This window comes from Fukomys damarensis, unplaced genomic scaffold (assembly GCF_012274545.1).
Source record: "Fukomys damarensis isolate Sample0158 unplaced genomic scaffold, DMR_v1.0_HiC HiC_scaffold_34, whole genome shotgun sequence".
NCBI classification, from domain to species: domain Eukaryota; kingdom Metazoa; phylum Chordata; class Mammalia; order Rodentia; family Bathyergidae; genus Fukomys; species Fukomys damarensis.
Window position 1 is genome coordinate 18,745,635 of NW_022900946.1, and position 13,844 is coordinate 18,759,478.

General features: G+C 55.4%; 2 protein-coding genes across 4 annotated transcripts in view; both read right to left on the reverse strand.

Moving 5' to 3' along the window:
• Nudt16l1 (nudix hydrolase 16 like 1) overlaps positions 1 to 679 on the reverse strand; it is a 5,288-nt gene extending 4,609 nt beyond the window's left edge. The window contains 1 exon segment of the mRNA XM_033758590.1: positions 423 to 679. The gene's annotated coding sequence lies outside the window, so the exon portion shown is untranslated.
• A 137-nt stretch (positions 680 to 816) lies between these two features.
• Positions 817 to 13,844, reverse strand: part of Mgrn1 (mahogunin ring finger 1) — a 48,150-nt gene continuing 35,122 nt past the window's right edge. Inside the window, exons 10-17 of one of the 3 annotated variants that reach the window (XM_019210631.2) lie at positions 13,166 to 13,325; positions 10,743 to 10,852; positions 8,568 to 8,633; positions 6,945 to 7,168; positions 5,739 to 5,862; positions 5,414 to 5,456; positions 3,913 to 4,011; positions 817 to 2,138 (exon numbers count right to left, since the gene is read on the reverse strand). In XM_019210631.2, coding sequence (XP_019066176.1) covers positions 2,026 to 2,138; positions 3,913 to 4,011; positions 5,414 to 5,456; positions 5,739 to 5,862; positions 6,945 to 7,168; positions 8,568 to 8,633; positions 10,743 to 10,852; positions 13,166 to 13,325 — 939 coding nt within the window. In that variant the 3' untranslated portion in view covers positions 817 to 2,025. Of the gene's footprint in view, positions 2,139 to 3,912; positions 4,012 to 5,413; positions 5,457 to 5,738; positions 5,863 to 5,893; positions 6,836 to 6,944; positions 7,169 to 8,567; positions 8,634 to 10,742; positions 10,853 to 13,165; positions 13,326 to 13,844 lie in introns of those variants that run through there. The other 2 variants (XM_010644121.3, XM_010644120.2) reach the window with 2 other exon arrangements.

A 13,844-nucleotide genomic window follows, 5' to 3' on the forward strand; every position in this document is an offset into this window, starting at 1 on the left:
TTAAAAAAAAAAAAAAAAAAAAAAAAAAAAAGAACATGACTAGTCTTAGCTAGGGTATCTGTGATGCATGCCTATAATCCCAACACCCAGGAGGCTGAGGCACAAAGATCAAGAGTTCAAGGCTTGCCTGGACTACACAGTAACACCATCTCAAAAACCTTTCAAAACTGTCCCTTACAAACAAAACAAACACTCCAGCTGTTCTACACAGTGCTCAGTATTGACCCCAACACCCTTGCTCAAGTTATCCAGCCAACAAGTTTCTCTCCACTAGGGACACACTAACTTCACTCCTGCCACCTGGCCTTTGCACCTGATGTTCTAGCTGCTTAGAGCACTCATCTTTCAGGGATCAAAAAATCTGCTTGATCACCTAGTTAAGTCCCCCATATGACTTCATCTGGTCACCCCACTGATCTTACCTAAAAGACTGATTATCTCCACAGTGTCTCACCGACTCTGATGCAAATACCAGGAGCCTGGACCTTGTGTTTTGCCCTCCTCTAGCACACACATGCTGCTCAGGAAACACTGGTGGCAGAAATGTGAGATGGGAGTAGAACAATACACACACTGACAGCCAGCTCCACCACCACCCACTCAGGAGTCTGGGCCAGCCCAAGTCTGGCTTCACACCAGATTGTGAACAATGACAAAGACAAAAATTGTTAAGAAACACTCGACAGTGGTGGGGAATGATGCTGTCACTGCCATCCTACATGAGGAAACTGAGGCAGAGGTCACAAGTTACCAGGAACCACTAAGTATTTTGCCCATGCACCAAGAAAGTCACCACCCCAGATAGGATATTGCTGCGTGATTTTATTACTATAAATATACAGTAAAAACAAAAACACTAGCCAGTCAGAGTACATCAAATTCTAGAACATGAGAGTCCAAGTCAGACTAATCTGCATCCTGTCCTTCAAAATACTGCCACCAACCTGTCCAGGAGAGGGGCGTGCATGCGTGAACCTACAGCAGGCAGGGCGAAAGCAGGGTTTAAAGACAGCGCTTTACATCCAGGCTGACCCAAGAACAAGGTGGCCACTGCTGGGTTTCTCCCCGCTAGCGTCCCAGTGGGCAAAGCTGGGGTTCCAGCAACACTGAGCCCTAGGGCAGGCTCTACCTCTCAGCCAACACAGGAGGCAGGGAACTGAAGCTCCCCAGGCTGGGGCACTCCAACCTCTCTAGCCAGGGAAGCTGCACGCACCACAGGATGCGGGCCCTGCAGAGGCACAAGCATCTGGAGCCCCTGCGCTTCTCTCATAAGGCTGACTTAGAGAAAAGCAAAGGACATAGAAAACATATCAGGGGAACTAAAGGAGCCGCTGCACATGGTTGGGCAGCGGCGGCAGAAATGAAATGCCACCACTATGGAATCATCTGAAGAGGGAGCAGAGCAGTGCCTGTGAGAAAGCACAGGGCATGGGCACCAGGCCACTGGGCACCAACTGCTGTACATGGGCTATGCTGCCCCAGCCGCCAGGGAAAGGGCCGCTGAAGGGCAGAGAGCAGAGCAGGTGGGCCCTCTGGCACTACGGAAGGCCACCCATGGCCGCCACACACACCAGGGGGCTAAAGCAGCAGCAAGGGCCAGTCCACCACAAGGAACACACAGGTGCGGTGGGCAGACAGGCACTGCTTCCTTCACTGGCCGAGACTCTGGCTCCTGCCCCACTTAGAGGGTCTGTGCAAACAGCACACCGCCCACCAATAACTCCTCTTCTGCCAGTTTTCTGAGTGTTGACTCTGGCATTTGGGGAACCCCAGGGGCCAGGGGCCAGGGTAAAAGCTGCTGTCCTTCATCTTGTACCATTTACAAATATGTCAATCATAGAAAAAGAGGGTTTGTAGAGTGGACAATCCACTGTGCTCTTTGATCGAGGGCCACCTAGCCCCTCAGAGGCTGCTGCCACAGAGGGCCTACAGACAGGAGAGGCTGGGGCCACGCTGAAGTCCAGGGCAGTCCTTCAGCAGAGTCCGGAGGACTGAGGGCTCCATGCTTCTAGCCAAACCAGGCTCTCAGAGTGGGGTCAGGTCAGAAGTCCCAGGTTCAGGACTGGAGCCCCCAAGCGGAGGCCAGGGGGGCCCAGGGGTGCTGAGGCTGTGAGGCGTCTCCATGGAGGTGGGCCAACCTGTAGACAGAGTCAGAGGGAGCGTCAGACTCGGCTGGTGCCCTCACTTGCTTCCGTCAACTCAAGAGCCCTGAAACAGGCAGGGCCACCCAGCACCCGCACTGGCTGTCTGGCAGGAACAGCAGACTTGCTCTTTTATAACTACACTGAGGGCAAGTGAGGTCCGTGTCCCTTGGGACAAATCACCTATGGGAGCCTGGCAGGGATGCTGCAGGCCCCATCGGCTGCCGGCCCCTCCCTCAGCCAGATCCATGCCGCCATGAGCTTTACCACCTAGGCCAGTGATGACGAACCTTGTAGAGCTTTCAATGATACAAGGAGGCCACTGCAGAACGCGTACCTTATGTGTGCCACCACTGACCTAGGCTTCACTCCCCTGGTCAAACTGCAGGACAGGAAAAGGGAGCAGCTTGAGTAGGAGCAGGTGGTTCTCAGAGGCACCCCAGGGAGCAGCTTCTCTGAGGCAGAGGGCCTCACAGCCTGCCCACCTCCTTCAGAGGCCTGCTCTGCTCATTCCTGGACTGTCACTTCCACACCCCTGCAAGGACTGTGCTAGAAGACCAAGGCATTACACAGCTGCGGCGTATTTGTTGCTGAAAGCCGTGGGCAGAGAGTAGGGAGCCTGCTGGATGCCCCATGTGTCTACTATGGGAACACTGGGATCAGGCTCTAGGACGACCCAGAGTGAGTCTTGATGAGGGCTGGAGATGCCCCCTGGACACTGGTTAGTGTCTTCCTGAGGCTCCCTGATCCTCCAGGCCCTGGCAGTTGGGGATGGCAGCTACACATACCCGAGCCAAGTCCATTGCTATGGGGACCCTACTCACTAGATGAGCCTGATCAGGCTGCCTAGTCTAGGGAGAAAACCTCCAGCTCCTCAAGCCAGGCCTGCTGGAGGCCACCTTTCAAGGCGAAGGTTCAGCAGCTGTGGGAGGCCCCGGAAGACATGGAGGTAGATAAAGATGGAAAGCAGAGGAAGCCCTGCAGGGCAGGAGGCTTGTCTCGCCAAGGCTGCCTGGCAGAGCCACCCAAGCAGGCAGCTTCCTCCTCTACACTGAGAGCAGGCCTCAGTGCTGGCAGCGAGGGGGGAGATAAGTCAGTGCACTCCCCAGCAAAGACACCCACGTTAGGACAAGAGGGGCTCTAGAACAACGTACACACATCCATCTGCCGCCACCAAGGAGGAGCTGCCAACCACACCTCAGCCAGACTCCCACGAGCAGGGACACAGCAGCTCTGCCTGGTCCTCCCTACCCCCACTCCAGCTGCCACAGCCTGGGAAGGCAAGCGGAGGACGCACTGGGTGAGCACAGCACTACTTTTAGCTTTAGAAGCCAGGCCCCTGGGCCAGGGCTGGACCCCCTGGCACCCAGTATGACCCTAGGCCTCTTTTCTGTTTGCAGCTCCCAAGGCAGTGGCCCTGCTATGCTCTTGGTAAGGATCAGGAATGAAAGATAGCAATGCCGGTTGGGACCAAACTGGCCCACCTGGCCCCCAGCAAGAGGTGGTGGGAGAAAAACCACCATGTCTTCCTACATGTAGCCTCTTCTTCCTTTCCAAGGCTGAGCAGAGTGAGGCAGGAAGGGGCCTGCAGGAGGACGCCAAGCAGATGTGGGCCTAGCTCAAGTCTTGCTTTCGGGGTTGGCAGGATGGCAGTAGCCTGGCTAACAGCTAAAGACAGGGACTTAGCTCCTGAGGAGCCAGCCCTCTGCCATTCACAAGGCATTAGAGCAAGCCCCACCCTCAGGCCTAGGTGAGCCCCTCATGCTATTACCTGGCAGGTAGATGTCAGCAGGAGGACCTGATTGGGCACAGCCTTGGTGCTCGGGGGTGCCATCCTGCAGGACCTCTTCAATGGGTGCCACTTGGCTCCCTGCAGCAGATGGGAGAGGGAAGCGAGGTCAGGACCAACAGGCACGGGCAGGTCCTGCTGCACTCTGATTCCACCAGTTCTCCAGTGGCCCCAAAGGTGGACTCTCCCTTTTCTCTCTCCTTCTCTCCCCCAGAGTGGGCTTTTTCTGTTTGTACTGTGAAAACCTTAAATTGTGCCGTGTTCATCCCTGCCTGGCCTGTGGCCCTGCTGTCCTGCATGGTGAGCTACACAGCCTGCTTCTACCCACACACATTCTCCTCAGCTTGAGACCTGCACTTCTCGGTGCTGCTCAGTGTCCTCCGGCAGAAGAATGGCCCAAGCAAGCCAGGGTGCCCTGTCCCTGCATGTGCTTCTGCCCAGGCAGAGGTGTGCAGGGAGTGGAGGAAGGGTCCAAGATCAAGCTTGGAAAGCTGAGGCCTGGAGAGGCAGAGGGACTCAATGAGTGTCTCACTGCCAAGGTCACACAGCTGGGACTATGGCTCCACATTCTTTATTCACAGACCTAGATCCCCAAACAGAAACCCAAGAGGTGACACCTAAAGGGATGGGGTGCAGCACAATTTCTGGGACACACCCACGCCCAGAGCCCAGCCCCTGCACCAGGGCCTCCTGTGTCTGAAGAACCCTGCGCAGCGGCCTGCACAGCTGGTGTCGGACGCTCCCTGGGAGGGATGTGGGTCGGCCCCCACGACACAGTGGCTTCACTTTCTTCTGGGGCCTTTGCCATCCTGCTGGTCCTCCACCAGCCAGGAGCACACTGTGGCCCCGCTACCTCTGTTAAGTGGCCCTGGGCTTCTCCTTGATGCCAGCCCTGTACCTTCTTTCCTCCACGGTCCAGCAAAGACGCTGGTGAGGAAGGACTGGGATGGTGGGGGAGGCTTGGGGAGGTTCCTCGCCACATACCACAGCCTCCTGGGGTGGGCAGGCCAAGCCCTCTGGGGCTCGGGTCACACCCTCTTGCTACTGGAAGGGGTGAGGAGATTCAAGTCATCCTCATTTTCTCTTCTTTTGTGTACCAGGGATGGAACTCGGGTCCTTGTGCTCGAGAGGCAGGCAGCAGAACCACTGAGCTAAATCCCCGGCCAAGTCATCCTCATTTTCATTTCAGCCAGCAGAGAGACGACAACTCACAAAAACAGCAAACACACCCTTGTCCCCCACTCAAGCTACCCTGTCCTGGTCGGGCACAGGAGGCCAGCCAGTGAACAAGGCCTCCACCAACACTGTGGATTGATGACCCAAGGCCAGAAACACGACGACTGTTCCTTGGAAATGTGGGGGAGTAGTCAGGAGGCCCCAGCAGCAGCAGCAGGGCTGGCCCAGCCTGTGTCCAAAGCTCGCCCAGAGGAAGGTGCTTCCGGGAAGGCTCTGGAGTCAGGCTTCAGAGAGCTGAGGGGCTCACCGTGCTTCAGCGATGACTCATCAACCTCTTCCGTTAGGAAACTCTAGGAGACAGAGGAAAGGCCACTTGGAGCTTTGCTGCAGGTCTAGTGCTAAGCTCCTAAGACCAGGCAGAGGGCAATGGCAGCAGCCACCACCACAGGACACAAAAGTGCTACTGGGTGCTCAGCTTCACATACTGACTCTCCTATAGCCCTCAGCAACTTCCCCATATGGCACCCCAACCCCTAGGTGAGGACACCAAGACTGGGGTCACACAGCCAGAGGGACTATGGGGCAGAGGCCCAGAGGCAGCGGGAAGGGGCCTCACCTGGGGTAAGTCTCACCTCGGGGGAGCTGCTCTCCCCCAGGGCCAGCTCTGGGCCGCCTGGTGGGGGAGGAGCTTCCAAGTCCTCAGAGAGCTTCTCCTCATCCTCCTCGTGGATGGGGGATGACGGGGACCGCAGGGTGCTGGGGACAAAAGGGGAAGGCATGTGGGCTGGAGGACGACTGGGCCGGCAGCACCAATCCCGCCCAAGCACACACCTTCACCTGTCCACCAGGAGCCAAGGAAAGATAATCCCCGGGGACTGGAGCGACCTCAGAGAGTGTGTGGCCCTGACTAGCTACTCAGAGCTGCGACAGAGGCCCTCTAAGGACCACACACACACTGTCCCAATGTGCTCTCATTTCTAGAAGAGAAACCACCAACAGCAGAGACACAGGCAGGAAGCGGCAGGGACTGATGCACATCTTTTTGTATCTCCAGAGACGGCCACATGGGTTCAGTGCAGGAACCAGGGTGGTGGCACTAAACACGAGCCTTCCCTGTACTTTTCCACTGAAAAAACAGTTGGGTATAGAGGTGCACAACTGTAATCCCAGCAATCTGGGAAACTGAGGCAGGAGGAGGATTGCAAATTTGAGCCTAACCTGGGCACCTTAGTATTTAAGTGACACCCTATCTCAAAATAAAAGGGTGGGGTGGAGACCTTCAAATCAAAGGTCCTGGATTCTATCAACAGTACTGCACAAACAAACAAAACACCATCCCACTGTAAGGGAGGCAACCCAGCAGTGTGGCTGGCCACTCCCTGCAACCGTACAAAAGAACCACAACTAACCCCTGGCCAGCTGAGCAGTGTGGTCCTTGGGAGGCCCACGGTGTCTGTGACTGGTGCTCTTGTCAGAGCCCGGAAAGAACCATGCCTCAAGCTCGGCAGGTGCCAGTGTGCCCCTGCTTCCTTCTTGGGCCTGGGTTGTGAGTGACCAGCTGCCACAAATTCTTGGGCTCCCAAGGCTCAAACAGGCCCCAGTGCACAGACATGGTCCAGGCCCCTGCACCTGCCACAAGTAAGCAGCAGTCCCACCAGGCAGCTGTTTCTGCTCTGCTTCCATAAACAGACCTGCTACTGGGTCATATGAGTCCTCCTGGACTGAATCACTGAAAAAAATGTGTTAGGAAATTACGTCAAGTCACTGATACTTCTCACATGCCTTCACCCCCATAAACACACCTTGCCCAGGGCCAGGTGCCAGGCTCTGGGTCTCACCTGTCAGGAGATTTGCTCCGCCGCCTGCTCTGGTGGCTGGTTTCTAGGACCTGATCGATTCCAGCAAGTGGACAGGTGGCCTGGGAAAGGCCATCCGAGACCCCCGAGTAGGTGATTTCCTCATAGAGGGGGGCTGAAGGGATGGCCGGGGAGACGGCTCGCAGGCCATTGAGTGCTTCAAGCAGGGAGATGGGCTCATAGCCAGGTGGGATGCTGTCGGAGCTCTGCGGGGGGACAAAGGCAGATGAAGAGGGGCCGGCCAAAAACTGCGCTCAGGTCCCAGGGACCTTCTACCCCCCAGACCCTTTCCGCTGAACATCCTGTGTCCACTCCACCTTCCAAGGACTTAAAGTCCCCTTCTCTTGGACACTGAAGCCATCCTGACCAAGGCTGCCTCATCCATCAGCTCCAGCCCCACCCCCAGATGCCCCGGATGACGGGTGAGGGACATCCGCAGGAGCCACCCCACACCCATCCTCAGCCAGCCCCTACCTGGCTTTCTGCTCCTGCCTTGAAGGGGGTGGAGAGTCAGGGGGGTTAGTGACAGAAAGGAGCACTCAGGAGCAGGGAGAGCAGAGCCATGCCAGAGGTGAGAGAACTATTGCAAATGCGTGCCCTAGACCAGGGGAAGTCGGGCTTCAGGAGTCCTGACTTGGACTGGGATGGGAGGCCTGTGTGGGGAAGAGCCACTGCCGCCTCGTTTGGGAGTGGATGGAATCGACAAGGGCAAGTGGGGAAGGCCCGGGTACCAGGGAGCACTGCGAGGGCTGTGGGGCCCCTGTGTCCCTCTCATGAAACCAGGTAAAGGGGCAAAATGCTCCAAAGTGCTCCCTACGTGAGGTTCCAGCCTGCCCTGCAGAGGCTCTGGAGGGAACAGGGATTGAGGAGCAACCCTGGGGACTACAGACGGGCACTGGGCCTGGGGAGCATCCTGGACCTGTGTCCACCGTGTGCTCCTGCCTTCAATTTAAAGGTGAAAAACTGCTGAGTCCCTCACCCTTCTGAAAAGGAAAGCTCTGAGTTGTTTCTTTAGCATCTTCTACCTCTCTGTTACAAGAGGCATGGGGTTCCAGCTGGGTCTACCAGGCTCAGAGGCTGGTGCCCGTGATTACCTACTTTCTGGTCCCTGCACCTGTTCCCTGGGATACAGGGAAAATGCCAGATAACCAGAGTCCTCCACCCAAAGAGCCCAAATCCAGAGGGAAGAGTGCAGGGGATGCAAGACCAATGAGCATGCACAAGGAATGCTGTTTGCAAAAAAAATAGCAGCAACATTAGTTCCAACTTCAACATCCACTCCACTGCCAGCAAGAAAAAAAAGGGAAACAAGGGCATTGGAGGAGCCACAGGCAAGGCCAAGCTGGTGAAAAGGGGACGGCCCGAGGCCACTGTGGCCCTGCAGCAGGACCTGGGTGACTGGCTTTTTGCCAACAGACCTTGAGCTTTGCTTGTTCCACAAACCTCCCTTCCTGGACAGGGTCGGTGGGACTGGGGAGAGCGGATTTGACAGAGTGCGTTAATCAAACATATTAGCCTGGGGCGAAAATGACTTCCCACACTTGGCATTGGTTTAAAAATAGGGGTGCGGGGCAAAAACATAGCTGTAGGACCAAGCACACTTACTGTTTCCCTTTTAGGTTTCTTGCTGGCCAGGGAGGCAGGGTGCGACTTTGATTTTTTAAAGGGACACTGTCAAGATAAAAATCATATGTTTTATAACTACTCCCAATTCGGCGCTGGGGTGGGGGGACAGGGTCTCTGGTTTGCTGTCCTTCAGGCACACCACAGCCTGGCACTTTTCAAACTTCACATGCACATGGATCTCAGAACCATACTAAACCCAGGTTCTGAATCAGGGCTCTCGGCAGGCTGCCTGCACATTTCATGGACTCCCAGGAGCCAGATGGCTGGCTCCACTTACAGCCGCAAGACTGCGGAACCTGACCTGGCCCAGACGCACCCCCGCCATGGTCCAGGTCACCCCAGAGCAGCAGGTCTTGGCCAAGGTGGGTACGAGAGTGGGTGGACAGGTATTCAATCTCATGATTATCTTAATGCTCCCTGCAGAAAATACCAAATATGGGCTCTTTATGGGCGTACATGGAAATGGCCCAGACAGGGAACAAGAACATGCTTAGTAGGTACTCTGAACCCAGGGCAGGGCAGAGCCACTTGTTGGGGGACACAGCAAGGCACTGCTGCCTGCACTGGGGGAGGCAACTCAGTTCACTTTGAGTAAGAGGGAGAAACAGGAAGGAAACCACTTGACCTTCAACCACCAGGACAGAAAGCGGGAGGGGCAAACACAAGCAACGACAAACCCACACCACTGGACAGTCAATCCCTATGAAAGACTTAGACTCCTCTTTCAAGGAGCAGATCACATCGAAGTTGTTCTTATGAGCAAAAAGTGTGTTACTGATGAACGTGTGCTCCTAGATCAAAGCCAATGCTATATTTGCTGAAGAGCCTCAGTCCGGGAGCCCTTGTGCTGACTGAGCTTAGTAAGCGAAGTCTGCAGGGTTGGCCCTACTGGAGGAGTCAGAGGTAGTGACCACTACACAACTATGCCTCTGCTGCAGATGCCAGAACACAGCCTCAGGTTGGGGGAGAATTGAACCCGGGGCCTTTGCCATGAACTACATCCCCAGCCCTTTTTATTTTATTTTGAGACAGGGTCTCTCTAAGTTGCTCAGACCAGCCTCAAACTTGTGTGATCCTTCTGTCTCACTCTACTAAGCAGCTAGCGTTACAAGCATGTGCCGCCACACCAGCCACACTCTCAGAATGGGGAAAGAGAAGCCAAAACTCTGGGTTTTAAGGGAAGTTCCTGGGCTTTTAGATGTTTGTGCAACTTTCAGAAACATTGTGTAAGCGATTACATCACACCTGGGTCCAGGGTGATCACAGCCCAGGCCAAGTATGACACAGACCTACAGATGGAACCATCCAGAGCAGGCCTCTGTTCTGGGAGTGTGCCGGTCCACAGGCTTCAGTCTGCTCTTTAAAATGGAGGCCGCTGAGCTGGGCGTGGTGGTGCACGCCCGTAATCCCAGCACTCGGGAGGCTGAGGCAGGAGGATCGCTGTGAGTTCAAAACCAGCCTGGACTACACAGTGAGTTCCAGGTCAGTCTCAACTACACTTTGAGACACTGTCTCAAAGGAAAAAAGGAGGCCAATGAACCCCATGGCCTCCGGGGAGAGCCAAGCAAGGGCTTGCTCACTGCCAAGCTCACCGGAAGCAAAGCCCAGACCCTGCCCAGATGTTGCTATCCTACTCACTCCCACCACTCTTTTCCCATCTATCTCAGCCTCTCCTATCCACGACCAGCCCCAACTCTGCGCGTCTGTCTCTGTGTATCCAGGCCCCTCTCCCTGCCCAAGCCTGACTCTCCACTTCTCTCTTACTTCTCCCTTTAGGTTCCTGAAGTGGGCATTGTCTAAGGCAAGGTCTACCCACCTGGTCCCATGAGGGAGGGCCCTCATGTTAAGGCCCCTTTGAGCGCCCAGGCTGAGGCCAGTAAGCTGGGCACATTCAGGAGGAATAGTAATAGTAACATCTCATTTACTAAGAGGCAGGGAGCGTGGTTCAGCTGGCTCAGTGGATTCGGTGACAAACACTAGTGTGAACTCGGCAAAGAGGCCAGGCCGGCCTTTCAGGCTCTTCTGCTGGCCAGGGCAACAGTCACCTTAGCAGCCCGTACCAAAGGCCCAGCCTGGTCCCCCATTAATACCTCACAGCTCCTATGGGGCCACACCACCTAGTGGACAGAGGAAGGAGGCAGGAGAGGCACTTACAGAATGTTCGTCATGGTCCATACTCTGGGCCAGGACAGGGCTGAAGGAGATGGGAGACAGGGCCCCTGGCTTCTTCCGCACGGCCCGGATCTGCAGGAGGGCCCGGAATGCTGTGGCAGAGGGAGGGATTTGTGTTAGCAAGGGCAGCAGCTCCAGCAGCTGGAGAGGCCCTCAAGCCCAGGAAAACACGCTTCCAATCTGTAGTAGTCCTGGGACAAGGACATGTTTGCAACCAGGGGCTGAATGGATCCTTGACAGAAGCCACCAAGCAGGGAGAGACACAGCCATGACAGGAAGGGTAGTTTCTAATTGGCAGCCATGACTGTGGCTGACATGGCCAGGGCTGTAGCACGGAGCCCAGACAGACTGGCAGCTGGGAGTTTCCTGGCATCCCACTCCAGGAACACTGAGGGAGGACAAAGCAGGACATGGAATCCAGGCTTCTCCTGAGGTCAGTCCCACCTACCACGGTGGCCCGGCAGTCCATGGTGCACCGTCCCTAAGACTCGGCACATGAAGAGTGCAGGCCACACATCTACATTAAACAGGTCACGAAATCAGACCAAACAAGGAAACGAGGGAGAGCCTGTCCCCCGGGCTGAGGCTGCCCGGCCTGAGCCACAGGACTGCAGCCTTCCCTTCTAGCTTTGCTCTTCCCCATAACACCTTCATTTTCTATGACCTCACCTGCCTGTGATAAGGGACACATCTCACGGGGGAGAAGGCTGCTCAAGATCACACAGTGCTCTGAACTCGACTTTGGTGACTCCAACCAGAGGCCCACTCCACACCTGAAGATCCCCAGGCCGGCCAGCAGATCCCAGCCACTGCCCTGAGTTCTTTATTTATTTATTCATTCATTTTTTGTCCTGGGGATTGAACTCTGGACCCTGTACTTGCGAGGCAGGCAAGGGAACCACTGAGCTAAATCCTTGACCCCAAATTGCCCAGAGTTCTGATCCAGGGCCCTCCTCAGAGGTGTCTCCTGACCACACCTCATCGTTTCTACTTCTCTCTCCTACACTGGATGCAGGCCTTGGGCTGACAAGAGACCTTCTTCTTTTTGTTTTTTTGTTTTTTTTTTTTTTTGGTACCAGGGATAGAATTCGGGATCCTGCACTTGCAAGACAGGCGGTGGAACCACTGAGTTAAATCCCTGGCCCAAGAGACCTTCTACTCTTTGTGGGACCCCAAGGACCCAGGTGGGTCTTCTTCAACAGTAAGCCTCATCTCCACACTATTTATGCCCAGAGTCTGAGCAGCCTGGAAGGACACAGGCTGAAGACTGGAACCAGGATCCACAGAGTTCTGCCTGAGGCTCAATGGAGAAGGGACAGGCCAAGGACAAGGGCCTGCTCAGCTGGCCCAGCCCAGCCGACACACCTGCTCCATCCCAGCTTCTGACCTCTGTGGTCCCTGGGCCCCTGCACCAGGCTCTGACAACCCAGAAGCCCAAGGCCAAAACAAGCCAGAGACCCTGGTGCTTAACTCCAGCATGAGTCCTGCCAGATACTGGGAGCCTTGGAGAAGCCTTGAGCTACTGGGTGGGCCCAGGATGCCAGACTCTCAGAGGACACAGCAGGGAGATGCAATGAGGTGTTCCAGAAAGAGGGGGCGCCCAGACCAACCGAGCCCTGGAGACAATCCTCATGGGACCACTGCCTCTACTTTGGAGTACTACAGGCACAAGAGCCGGCACATGAGGGCCGCTCAGGATAGTCTCAGGCCCTAGCACTGCCCACTTTCTGAGAAGGAGGGGTTCATCGAGTGCCCACCTGGCCCCCTCTGCTGTGAGATCTTGAGACAGCAGGGCAGGGTTAACACAGAGTCCACAGGCTTCTTGTCCTGCCTCGCCTGGGGTCTTTTCGAGCTCTGGACTCCAGACCTTACAGCCTTGCCTTCCATGTTGGTCTATCCAAAATGCCATGCAGCCCTAAGGAACTGGCACTTTGCATGCCTACACACAGCCACCCTTCCCACGCCAGCTGGTGCCCACTGGAACGATCACTATGACACACTGCTGCTTTCAGGAAGGTGGAGATGAAACAAAACTCCACCCAAATCCACCTCTGCCACTTACAAGCCATGACTTTCCTGGTTTCCTGAGTCCAAGACGGTGACAGGTGGCCTAACTTCAATTCACTTTAATTTTTAATCAAAATCTTTTCTACATAACCTTTAAAATAAAGATTTCATTCATGGATCAATTTCTACCCAGTACAAGTATCACTGTACACATTTACCCTGGAACACTCCATACCAGTAAGGGCCAGCGTGGACACAAAAGTTCATCACCCGTTGGCAACATCACGCTTCCTAGAGACCAAGGGTGCCAAGAGGAGACTGGCAGCTCCCACAAACTACTCAGACCAGGACTGCCGGGTGGGCAGAACCCTCCAGGCGCAGGCCCAGGGTGCACTCACGCAGCCGGCAGATGGGGCAGTTATTGGCCTGGTAGCGCAGCGTGTCAGCACAGGAGGTGCAGAGGCACAAGTGGCGGCAGGGCAGGATCAGCGTGTCCCGGAGGTCTGACAGGCACACCACGCACTCGCTGCTATTGTCACTGTTCTCATCGTCCGAGGGCTGCAGGAACAAGGGCCCGTGGGTCAGCGGCCTCCTGAGGGTCAAAGGCTGAGTGTCGCACTGCCAGGAGCAGGCTTTCTAATGCCCAGCTACACCACTACCATCCGTACTCCCTGGAGGCTGCCATGGCAGTGGGAAGCCCAGAGAGATGGGTGGGTAACTCTGAGGAAGAACTCTGAGGAGCCACAGCTCAGAACTGTGCTAGGCACCAGGCTTATACAGAAGGGAGAACTTGTTCTCCTCCCCAAACCACAACAATGTGGCTCTCTTTCTGCTCAACAGGCCCAAAGAAAAAATGCTGAAGAGGTTCACTGCTAAGGGACACATCTTAGCCAGGTATGGGGTCACATGTCGAATCCCAGCACCTCAGGAGGCTGAGGAAGGGAGAATCATAAGTTGGAGTCCAGCCTGGGCTGGATTTAGCAAGATCCTGTCTTAAGCTAAGAAATAAAGGGCTGGAAATGTAGCTCAGTGTGAAAGTCCTGAGTTCAATCGACCAAAAAAAAAAAAAAAAAAAAA